The sequence below is a fragment of the Pseudophryne corroboree genome, chromosome 2, assembly GCF_028390025.1.
Source record: "Pseudophryne corroboree isolate aPseCor3 chromosome 2, aPseCor3.hap2, whole genome shotgun sequence".
Classification (NCBI taxonomy): domain Eukaryota; kingdom Metazoa; phylum Chordata; class Amphibia; order Anura; family Myobatrachidae; genus Pseudophryne; species Pseudophryne corroboree.
Window position 1 is genome coordinate 719,494,693 of NC_086445.1, and position 12,779 is coordinate 719,507,471.

A 12,779-nucleotide genomic window follows, 5' to 3' on the forward strand; every position below is an offset into this window, starting at 1 on the left:
TTTAACAACTGTATGAATCTGCATTTATTTTGAAGACATCACAGTATAAACCGAAGCCTAATCCTATATAACAGGATCAGATATGCTTGAGGTTCTCATGTAGACAATTGATGCAGATAGCATGCAGTACAATATGAGAAGGGGTGGACAGAAAACATAAACAGAAATAAAAGCATTTAAGAGCATTTCTTGCACATAAAAGGATTATTCATAGCCACAGACAGCCCCATCACAGGGACAGACGGCAAAGCTGCATTTTCCCCTGTTACATTTTAATGTCTGTGCATATAAGGTTAATGGGATAATCTTCATCACGCCAGTTGTTCCTCTCATTCAAGTTAATGACACAGTGTTTAATGTATACACAGACCTCCCTGACTCCCAAGATGTAATATAAAAAAGTCACCTTCATCTCATCAACCGCTAGCTAATCAAGAAAGCAGGTAGACTCAAAGCGCACACAAAGAATAAGCATAATTATAATCTGTTGTTTTACTTCAGCCCTATCTCCTCTAATTGATTTTGTGTGTCTATGTAAGCAGCTTAGCGAAAAGGAAAATGCATTTGAAATCCCAAGGTAGTGTCATTAAATGTCATTGTACACACATGGTAATCTACCTGAAGGAAAGAAATGAAGGGCTTCAAAAGCTGCAGAAAGGCTCTGATTCTGTGTTCAACAAATATTATAAATGAAACACTTACCCCAGAGTTGTCATGGTAACAATGGTATACCAAAACGAAGCAGGGATGCTAGTAAACTTGCTAGATGAGGACCCTTTTTCAGCATAAAACATCACAGTGGCAAATATAATGATTGCCATTGTTAGGGAGAACAGAAGGAATCCCAGTTCCGAGGCACAGCTCTTCAGAGTGTACCCAAGGATCCGTAAACCCTGGGAGTGGCGCGAGAACTTGAAAATCCTGAAGACCCGGAAAACCCGCAAGGTGACAAAGGCGCCACTCACATCCTCATTGTTTGTCATCACCAGACCTATGTAGTATGGCATGATGGCTACCACATCGATGATACTCATGACGCTTCTCATGAATCTGTAACGACTTGGGGCTGCAAAAAGTCTCAAGAGGTACTCAACTGTGAAAATCATGACACAGGCTGTGTCCAGGCAAAAGAAGGCTACAGCAAACCTTTCACCACATGGAAGCTCTTTATTTCCAGGCACAGTTCCACAGGGAACAGTCTCCACCACATTGGTGATCACGGACACTGCGATAAAGAAGCCAGTCACATAGTAGAAGACTAAGGCTAAAGTGCTGGTGTGAGGGTTTTCAAAGGCTCGCCACATAGTCTGGCGTAATGAAAGGGAGGGCATGGCTTCTTGCCTATTCTCAAATTCATTATCATCCATCAGCCTTTCCACATTTTCTCTTTTCCTGTCTTTATATTCTTCATAGCAGCAGTCACCTATTATTTCAGGCAATATGCCATAGAAAGCCAGTTCTTCATCATAGGCAGAGATGCACTCATACCTAGGGTAGTGCAGCTTACCAGTTCTATAAAAGTTTAGAATAGATCTGAAGACTTCAGGATCACGATCAAAAAAGTATTCCTTAGTCTCCTCATTGAAGAAAAAGTCCTTCTCTGTGCTTCCAAGTAGGGTGTCAGGGTACCTCTCCAGGGTAGTTCGCCAAGTTTGGAATCTTCGCCCACTGACATTGAGTATCATCAGCTCATCCTGTCGTTTGTTTTTATCAGCTGGTGCCAAAGGCATGGGGCAGTTGGCCACTGGCATCCATCCAATGGCAGCTGCCCTTGCAAAGGGCAGCCATGCTGCGACCCCGGAAGCCATGATGGCGCCAGGTCCGGTGGGTCGCTCAAGTAAGTTTAAAACCAGCTTGATTTCAAATCAAGACCATCTGCAAACAAGAATTCAGAAAGTCAGTGTCATTAAAAGTGTTATACAGAAGGCAAAACGTGCACTGAATTCAGGTATTTTGCTACAAAGGAACTAAACATACACAATGCAGAAATGTATGGAATCGTTACTCCTTGCTTAACCTTCAGAATCCACCAATAGTTTGCATTCACAGGAATAATTTACTAACTGACCCTGAAAATATTGATTTATGATGATAATTTCCAATAATAGAATACTAATTTGTTTTGCTTTCAAATAATCTGTCTTTGACTGAAGAGAATTACGGTGTATGTATTGTGAAAGTCTAACAGCTAAACAGACATAAAACAAAACCATTGCTCTTATTAACACAAAGTAGAGTCTTTATCCAGGTACCAGTTATAAAAAATGTTTAGAAAATCAGAACGGAGTCTGCTGCTATTTGGTTATTTTATTATGCATACAGGTCAGGGGCTGGCTGGCAACTTTTAGCCTGGGTGGCAAATGCAATAAAGTGGCCCCGGCTTCTCTACCAGCACATGGCAATGGCAAAATGGACGTTTCAGAAAAAAACTGCAGGCATGGTTTATCTAATGGAGATGCAGTTTAAATGTGTAGTGAAATATCTGAAAAATCATTATGTCTAAGAACAATAGCCAAATCCATTGCCTACCAGCCCTGTCTGACACACAGAAACTATTCTAATGACTGATATAAATCATAGGAAACAATTCAGATGTGGATGGAGTCGCTGTCACCTCCTTGGAAACAGCAGTGATAGCGCTGTATGGTAATGCAGCAGGAGGCGTCTATAAGTAGACACCTCCTGCAGCAGTAGTGATCTGACGTGGGTCCTAGGACGCAGGCATTGGATCACCGACTCCACATCGGACAGCTTACGGAAATCCCTGGCTTCTTCTCTTCCCCTAAACAGCAGTGACATACCTCCGTTATGGGAAACTGAGGGCGTTGCCACCCCTCCCCAATATGACAGCAGACTGTCTATCACTGACATACCTCACAGGACCCATTTGTGCACACACTCAATAGGTCCTGAGCATGAGCAAAATACAGATAATAAATAACATCAACTGGACCAGAATGAGGTCCAATATACTGTACAATATCCTCTTCACATCACCTCCCTCAGCTCCTTCAGTGTCCAAATTACATAAAATGTATATCAAGACAAAAAAAGTAAGAATGTGTAGCACAAACCAAACACATTCACAACACTGAGGCATTTGAATAAGCAATTCATAAATCACAATAAACCATTAATATTACATCTCCATTCCAGAAGCATACAGATGGCACGGTATTGTAACTCACTTCGGCAACTACATTTGCGCAGAGTAAGTATCAGTTTATAGTTTCTGGAGGTAATGCATGTACACAAATGTGTTTTTTGCCAAAAACTATAGCACCTATCAAGTTGCTGATGATGTTCAGGTGGTGCTGCACATGTCAGTGGGCACAGGTGGTGCTACATAGTACCAATGTACACAGGGTGGGTGTACAGGGGGATGCACAGTGTCAGTGGGCACAGGTGGACTGCATAGTACTAGTATACACAGAGTGGGGGCACAAAGGGGATGCACAGTGTCATTTGGCACAGGTGGGGCTGCATAGTACCAGTGTACACAGGGTTAGGGCAGCGGGGGAATGCATGCAGTCAGTGGGCACAGGTGGGGCTACATAGTACCAATATACACAGGGTGGGGGTACAGGGGGATGCACAGTGTCAGTTGGCACAGGTGGGGCTGCACAGTACCAGTGTACACAGGGTTAGGGCACTGGGGGAATCTATGGAGTCAGTGGGCACAGGTGGGGCTGCATAGTACCAGTGTACAAAGGGTGGGGCACAGGGGGGATGCACAGTGTAAGTAGGCAAAGATGGGGCTGCATAGTACCATTCAGTGACTGATTTTACCTATGGGCTGCAGGACTAACTATGGGCTGCAGGTAAAATCCACCACTCCTCTCCGTGTTAGTGAAGCTAGATGCAGTCCGTGACTGCACTGGCTTCACTGTGACTGGCAGTAACTTCCTATTGGAAGTCCTACCTGTCAGTCATAGACACACAAGTCAGTCCCATTGGGAGGTGTATCCTCCTCTCTGACTGCCAGACAGGACTGCAATAAGCCGAGACCTGGCTTCTTGTAGGAAGCCACTCTTTGCCTTTTGCACAACCCTATCTGGCTTCTATGGGTTATATAGTAAAAGAGTATAAACAGTGGGGGTACAGGGGAGATGCATGGTGTCAGTTGGCACAAGTGGGGCTGCATAGTACTAGTATACACAGGGTGGGGGCACAGGTGGGACTACACGTGTCAGTGGGCACGGATGGGGCTGCATAATACCAGTGTACACAGGGTGAAGTCGGAGTGGGGCTGCACAGTGACAGAGTATACACATTGGGTGTACAGGTGGGACTGCATGGTGTCAGTGGGCACAGGTAGGGCTGCATAGTACCAGTGTACACAGGGTGGGGGCACAGGTGGGACTGCACAGTGTCAGTGGGCACAGGTGGGGCTGCATAGTACTAGTGTGGTATCAGAGGGGGGCCGCTCAGTGACAGAGTATACACAGTGGGGGAACAGTTGGGTCTGCACAGTGTCAGTGCACATGGGGGTAGAGCTTTACAGTGGCATTGTCTACAAGGTGGGGGCAGAGCTGGAGCTATACAGTACAATACCAGTGTACTAGTTTTTACCTGCTCTAGTTTGCAGACAGTTGCTAACTCGCAATACAATCTCTCCAGAGGCGAAGCTGGCCCAGAAGTTCACTCTTTACACAGGGAGTTCACATTACACTATTCTAGACTGCTCCAAACTACACTGGCCTCTGCCCCACCCTGACCCCTTCCCACTCCCTGTACATACTCCCACAGAAGGAAGAACAGCCTGACTCCACCAGCAAGCCCCAACCCCTTTATCCACTCTCCAGCCTCTAGGGTCCTGGGAAAGGACACCTGGCTTACCATTGGTCAAGGGTGGCCTTTTTCTTATAGCCTGCTATGGAGGCAGCCATTTTCTGCTAGCCCCTGCTGTTCTGCAGCTATGCAGGGGGGTTAAACATTATAACTGAGAGCAGTTGGAAGCAGGAGGACCTCTGCCTCCCACAGCCAGGCGGCCCTGGATCACAAAAATGTTACTGGCCCAGGGGGTAGATGGCACCCTGCCCCCTTGCGAGTCAGCCTCTGACACAGATATGATCAGGGAGGGGAGGATGCAGAGCTTTTAGCATACTGTACTGCATTGGTTCCCAAACTTGGTACCACAGTGCAATAACGGGTGTTGCGGATGGCAGAGTCACAAATCACAATAATTTGATCCCGCATATTTGTAGTCTTGGCTGTGTTAACCATAGAGATACAGTATATATCCATTTATGCGGACTGCACTACCATACCTCCCAACTGTACAACTTTTGCCCACTGTCCCGCCATCCCACATGTGGGCCACTGCGATAGGGGGTAGGTTGCGATGGGGGGTAGGTTGCGTCCTGCGATGGGGGGTAGGTTGTAAGGCCCCCATAAAACTCACAGCTCTGCAGAACAAGTGTTGAATAAATTCTGTTCATGTGCATGTAGTCTCTGCTCAGTGGAGAGAGGGACTGGGGGCAGCCCCCAGTGTCATGAAGACAGTGAGGCATGGCTCATGGGTGTTGCATTTCCCGGGAGACCAAATCTCCCAACCGAAAAGTTGGTAGATTTGGCACTACTTGTGTGTGACTTTGCTGTCAAATGGGTTGTGTACGGGATCCCGACAGTCAGGATGCCGGCAGTCAAAATACTGACAGCGGCATCCCGGCTGTCATAATCCCGACACATTGTGGAAAGTAATGTAACCCTCACTCTTACCCTTCCTCGAACCCTCCCTTCCGGCAGACTAACCCTAGCCGCCTCCTACCGCAGTCTAACCCTAATACTTACCAGCGGAATGTGTCAAGATTCTGACAGTTGGGACGCCACTGCCTGTATTGTGACCATCAGCAAGCTGACTACATCCCCCTCAACTTCCACTCTATCCTCCTCCTCCTCCTCCAGGTTAATGAGCACTAATGATTTTCCAACAAGACATTCTCTCCAAATCTATATAATTATCTGGCAACTAGGAGAATAAACTTAAAGTGAAGATGGTTCTTGCACAGAATCCTGAGCTCTCAGAACAATTCAATGTACGTAGTGTTCCCTCTCTTACTTATATGGCTTCTACCAGTGTGTATTTTTCATGTGTGCCTAACATTTAAAGAAAGAACTGAGAATCCTTGATAGATTACATATTAACCGGCCTATATAATGTCGCTGAATTTCTTACCATGTGTTTGATTGCTTATTTACGGATACATACCTCCATTTGACAGTATTGATGTTTGTAAATGTGTGATTAGCATTTTCAATGTTTGGTGGAAAAAGAAAACAGATTGTATTTTTTGTAATACTACTAAGGTCTCCAGTAACGCCTTCCATTGAGCAGTAAACACCAACCTCTAGAATACGTGACAATAGGTCACATTGCTTTTATGTCTGAGCCCCATAATGGTGTATAGTAGCTCTAGGAAAAGAGAACAGCAAAGATGCGCACACAAGCTTGGGGTTATTTATTTAACCAGTGACGGAAACAAAAAGGTAATATTTTAATCTCTGATAGCCGTAAGAGTCTTTTGTGCAGTTTATTATTGCTTGGATATATATGAATATTTAATAAGTCAATCAATCAGGTTACAGGGCACTCTGTTAACAACAAAAGTGATGTGGCAGTAAAATATACAACGTGTATGTCCTATGTACCTGACCTGTATATATTATTTATTGCTTCAAGTTATTTTAGCATCATTGTATCTTTTATGGACTAATGATTGTCATTTTTTACACTTGTTCTATTTGTTAATCATTCATTTAACAATTTAATACGAATGCATGCAGATCAAAAATTATTTGTACAGTGTATACATTTCTGTTTATATTCTATACTTGTTACAGTTTATACATTTGTTTATTACAATTTAAAATGATTAATTTAAGGCACTAAACCAGTGATGGCTAACCTTGACACTCCAGCTGTTGTTGAACTACACATCCCAGCATGCCCTGCTACAGTTTTGCTATTTGGCCATGCTAAAACTGATGCAGGGCATGCTGGGATGTGTAGTTCAACAACAGCTGGAGTGTCAAGGTTAGCCATCACTGCACTAAACCATTCTTTGGGGCAACGTCTCAAAGCTAGGAGAGAGAGTGCAACGAAATAAAGTGCCAACTGTCATTTTTTTTTTTTTTAATTCTTTATTTATACGTGGTTAAGCATAGTATGGAAAAATTACATGAACATAAGGGACCGGAGGCCAACGGGACCAACGTCCAGCATAAACCACAAATTTTCAGATAAACAACAAAGTTAATAAAAAAAGAAAGAACAGTAACATTCAAGTATGGAATTCAGGGGGGGGGGGGGGGGAGGGAAAGGGGAAGAGGGGGGGGGAGGGGGGGAACCACAGTATAATCTGTGCGCAGTGTATATCCTGGAAATGGTAGGATTAAGAGAAAGAGTGAGAGGGTAATCAAGGGGTAGACAAAAGAAGAGTAGAAAATGGGAAGGAGGAGAAGAGAGTGAGAGAAGAAAAGAGGGGGAGGAAAACATAGGGGGGGAGCAGTAGGCAGTGCCCATGGGTCTGCGGACTAAGTTAGGGGCAAGGGTGGGGGGCTGGGCCTCTACGTTCAGCAGCGAGCCAGGCAGGGCCGGCGCTATCACTAGGCAGCTTTAGGCAGCTGCCTATGAGCGGCGGCCACTGGAGGGCGGCAGAACACACTGAGAAAATGCTGTCTCTACAAATCTGTCGCCCCCCACCTCCGTGATAGCGCCTCACATATTCACTTGAGGGTTCAGGCATGTTGCCTGCACCCTTACCACCCCCCCACCCCCAGGGCACTTTTATTTTCCCTTTGCAGCCACATGCTGCAGTGTGCTCATACAGAAGCCGACGCTCTGCTGAGTTTGCTTCCTGCATGGACAGGAACAGGAAGTCACCTGGTGCACATGTGACAGTGAGAGAGGAGAGGAGAGGAGCCTTCAGACGTGAGGAGCAGCAGCCCAGCAGGTCTATCAGAAAGCCATACCATACGGGGGGGCACAGACTCCGGTACATTCTGCTGCTAATGAGGGAAACTGGTAATTTTAGTGTGTGCAGGGGAGGGGGGGGTATATTAGTGTGTGCAGGGGAGGGGGGGTATATTAGTGTGTGCAGGGGAGGGGGTGGTATATTAGTGTGTGCAGGGGAGGGGGTGGTATATTAGTGTGTGCAGGGGAGGGGGGGTATATTAGTGTGTGCAGGGGAGGGGGGGTATATTAGTGTGTGCAGGGGAGGGGGGTATATTAATGTGTACAGGGGAGGGGGGTGGTATATTAGTGTGTGCAGGGGGGTATATTAGTGTGTGCTGGGGAGGGGGGTGGTATATTAGTGTGTGCAGGGGGGGTATATTAATGTGTGCAGGGGAGGGGGGTGGTATATTAGTGTGTGCAGGGGGGGTATATTAGTGTGTGCTGGGGAGGGGGGTATATTAATGTGTGCGTCAGCTCCCTTTCCCACTGCACTCGCCAACCCGGCATATTGCCAGTGACGCGGCGGGGGTGGCACTTGGAGATCACATGATCTCCAAGCGCCGCCCGCACATTCACTGTACACTGCAAAGTTTGCTGAGTTGAACACGTGTTCAACCCTGCAAATCACCCGAGTTGGAATACACTCGACCCGGATTATTCCAACTCGAACCTTTTACACCAGCCAGCAACACGGGTTATGCACCTTCATGTGCAATAATCCGTGTTATATGCTGGCGGTGTAAAAGGGGTATTAACCCTCACTCCGTCACCTCTCTTCTATTACACTCTTCCTGTTGTTCACCATTTCCCCATCACCTCTCTCGCTTGTTACCCAGTGACTCTCACCCTCTCAATGTCACCCTCTGTTTTCACCCTCTGCTTGTCACCTTCCTCCACTCACTGGTCACTGCCTCTCCCTAGCTTCACTCTCTACCCTTCTCTCCCTGCTGTTACCCTTTTCCCGTCCGCTCTCTCTCCTGCCACCCTCTCCCTGTCACCTACTGACTTTTCTGTCACCCACCGTCTCTAACACTCACCCGATCACCCTCTCTCTCTTTTCACATTTCTGTGGGGTCTATTCATGAATCAGTGAAAAGTGTGAAGAAGTTGCCCATGGCAACCAATCAGCTTATATAATTGTATAGAATACACTTTATAAATGTTACCTCAACACTGATTGGTTGCCATAGGCAACTTCTCCACTGTTTACACTGCATCATGAATAGACCCCTATGAAACATAGTAAAGAGACATGTCAAGCAGACATACAGCTGTGTCCCTCCTCAGCTTAAAGGCTAATTGTGGCAAATGCAACTTGTTTTCTGCAATAAGCGTGCCTGCGGGTGTCCATGAATGCGCTATTAGGATCGTATGGTGGCCCTCATTCCGAGTTCGCTCGCTAGCTGCTTTTAGCAGCTTTGCACACGCTAAGCCGCCGCCCTCTGGGAGTGTATCTTCGCTTAGCAGAATTGCGAACGAAAGATTAGCAGATTTGCGAATAGAAATTTCTTAGCAGTTTCTGAGTAGCTCGAGACTTACTCCTACACTGCGATCAGTTCAGTCTTTTTCGTTCCTGGTTTGACGTCACAAACACACCCAGCGTTCGCCCAGACACTCCCCCGTTTCTTCAGACACTCCCGCGTTTTTCCCAGAAATGCCAGGATTTTTCCGCACACTCCCATAAAACGGCCAGTTTCCGCCCAGAAACACCCACTTCCTGTCAATCACACTCCGATCACCAGAACGATGAAAAATCTTCGTTAGGCCGTGAGTAAAATAGCAAACTTTTGTGCTAAAAATTTGCGAAAAAATCTAACGAGTGAACAACTCGGAATCACCCCCGGTGTGTACACTCCTGCGAATGGGATGCAGCTTGCCGTGGCTAGTCATCAGCGCAATGTGGCTGCTTGCTGGTAGGATGAGAGTGGCCACATCTGTATTTGTAGGAGGGCGCAAAATGTATAGTTTGCAGGAGGGCGCTGATCACCTTAGCACCGGCCCTGCCTGCAACCCCCGCATGATGCCCGCACCCTGCAAATTGTGGACTCGGGCACGATGCCCGCACCCCTTCTCCCCCGCAATTGTGGACTCTGTAATGATGCCCGCACACCGACTACTATATACATGATGTATATTATATCTATATCCCACGGAAACCCTTCCACACAAATCCTGCGTTTGCCCCTGGATGCCCACACAACCCCCCCCACCACGAATTGCGGACACTTGGGGATGAAGCCCACACCCCTCCACGAATTGCAGGCTCAGGCATGATGCCTGCATCCCCCCATGATTGTGGAGACGGGCATGATACCCGCACAACATACACCCCCCCCCCCCTGCACGAATTGCGGACTCGGGCATGATGCCTGCACCCCCCCACGATTGCGGACCCGGGCGTGATTCTCTCCCCCACCCCCCCTGCGAATTGCGTTCTCGGGCATGATGTCCGATCGCCACTAATCCTCCGCCCCCTGATTGCAGACTCCAGCTTGTTGCCCGCAACACCCTCACGATTGCAGAGTCGGGGGCATGTAGCACACACCACCAAATCCGCCCCCCACATCCCAGCGCGACTCCAGATTCTGGGATGTTTCAGTCTCCCCCCTCCCCTGGATGGCAGACTCAGGTACCCCTCCCTCGCGATTGCAGACTCCCACATGTTGCCCGCAAACACCCCCCTCCCCACACTACGTAGAATCAGGCATGTTGCTCACAACCCTCCCTTCTATTGCAGACTCGGTGAGGTTTCCTTTTCCTTCCCGCGCGATTGCAAACTCCCGCTTGTTGCCCGCACCCCCCCTCCCAACATACTGCGATTGTAGAATTGGGCATGTTGCCCGCAAAACACAAATCCCCCCCCCCCTATTGTAGACTCTGTTATGTTCCTTTCCCCCCTCGCGATTGCAAATTCCCGCCTGTTGCCTGCAGCCCCCGCCCGAGCGATTGCAGAATCGGGCATAGTGTCCGCATCTCGCCCATTCGCAGACTCTGGCATGTTGTCCACATCCTCCCCCCCCCCACACACACACCTTGCGATTTCAGTCTCAGGCGTGTTTTTGACTACCACCCCATCAGCGATTGCAGACTCCCGCTTGTTGCCCGCTAGCCCCCACCCCCACAATTGCAGACTCCTGCATGTACGGCATCCACCACGTACCACTATGTAAGCATGCAGAGGGGGGGGGGGGGGAGCAGGCTAAAGTTTTGCCTAGGGTGTCAAGAAACCTTGCACCGGCCCTGGAGCCAGGGGGCCCAGACCTGCTCAAAGATGTGGCCCCGGTCGTGGAGATAGTATGTGATCTTTTCCATTGAGGCAATGTGCCAAATTTTGGTTTTAAGGGACGGGAGAGAGGGTGGTGAGGGGTTCTTCCAATTAAGAGCTATCAGCGACTTTGCCGCTGCCAGGATGTGTGTGGCCAGCTTTTGCAACTGTCATTTTTTAAACACATCCTGTAGAACAGGGCAGGCCTAACCAGTCCTCGAGATCTACCAACAGTTCACATTTTCCAGACCACCTAGCTGGTGCACAGGTGTAGTCATTACTAATTAAGATGTGCTGCATTCATTCCTAACAGACAATTCCACATATCTCCAGGAGGCCTGGAAAACATGAACTGTTGGTAAATCTCGAGGACCGGTTTGGCCAGCCCTGCTGTAGAATGTCAGTTAGGAACTGATTGGTTGCTACCCTCTCTCTCTGTCTCCACATTGGGGGTTATTCAGTTGTGGAAGCAAGCAAAAAAAGTAAGCAACTGGACAAAACCATGTTGCACTGCAGGTGGGACAGATGTACAGTAACATGCAGAGAGATTCAGATTTGGGTGAGGTGAGTCCAAACTGAAATCTAAATTGCAATGTAAAAATATAGCTAACATTTCTGGGCTACATGCAAAATCAGACAGTATTTACCCTGCACAGAAAAAATCTAAATATATTTCCTCCCCTTGCATTGCAAAATGGTTTGATCCAGATACAAACTTACATGCTTTTTCTGCCTTGCTTCCAAATCCGAATCAGGTCCATTATCTATTGCAAGGTTTGCTTCATCTACCCCTTTGTATATCTTATTTACAAAAACTGATACAATCAATGGGACCATGCTACTTATTAGAATTTACAATGTTGTAGATAATAGGTAAGGCCAGATGATATGGTACAAATGTCCTTAATTTTCTGAATTGTAGTGTTGTTTTCATACTGACCCAAAAAGGTGTCTGTAAATTCCCAAATTAAAGACTAGGCATGAGCCCCAAGAGTGGATCCAGTGTATGGGCCAGGGAACATTGTGGCATCTTCCCCCTGGACTGGTTTGAAAACAGGGTGGCATCTTTCCCTCTTACCTGGCTGGTTGCACATTATGTGTTTAGTGGCTGATTCATCATCTTCTACCTGCTGTTTAGGTGCCGCCAGGTGCAGTCATGAAGCGTACACTTGTTGGGCGTGAGTCTAAAGGGGGATACACATGGGGAGATTTCTCTAAGGGATGTGTGCTGAGCGATCTGGCACCGACCGCTCAGCACACATCTCAGGACGCTCAGCACACAGCACAATGTGTGCGGAGCGATGGAAAAAAAGAAAACAAAAAAAACCCCTCACTTCACCCAGCGGTGAAGTGAGTGATCTGACTAGATTTGGCATGCATGCAGGCAGAGTCAGTGACAGCAGCGCACGGAGCCGCGCATCGCTATGGGCTATACACATGGAGCGTGGGGGCTTAACTTCTAAGCAATCCAGTCAGATTAATTAGAATTTAAGCACACATCTCTACGTGTGTAGGTAGCCCCCTTTACTCTTTACACCAATATAGACAAGTGAGGTG

General features: G+C 47.4%; 1 protein-coding gene across 10 annotated transcripts in view; it reads right to left on the reverse strand.

Annotated features, from left to right (window-relative positions):
- Positions 1-12,779, reverse strand: part of KCND3 (potassium voltage-gated channel subfamily D member 3) — a 618,909-nt gene that overhangs the window by 578,439 nt on the left and 27,691 nt on the right. For all 10 annotated transcript variants that reach the window (XM_063955370.1, XM_063955372.1, XM_063955367.1 and 7 more), the window contains one exon: positions 703-1,875. In XM_063955370.1, coding sequence (XP_063811440.1) covers positions 703-1,808 — 1,106 coding nt within the window. In that variant the 5' untranslated portion in view covers positions 1,809-1,875. The remainder of the gene's footprint in view (positions 1-702; positions 1,876-12,779) is intronic.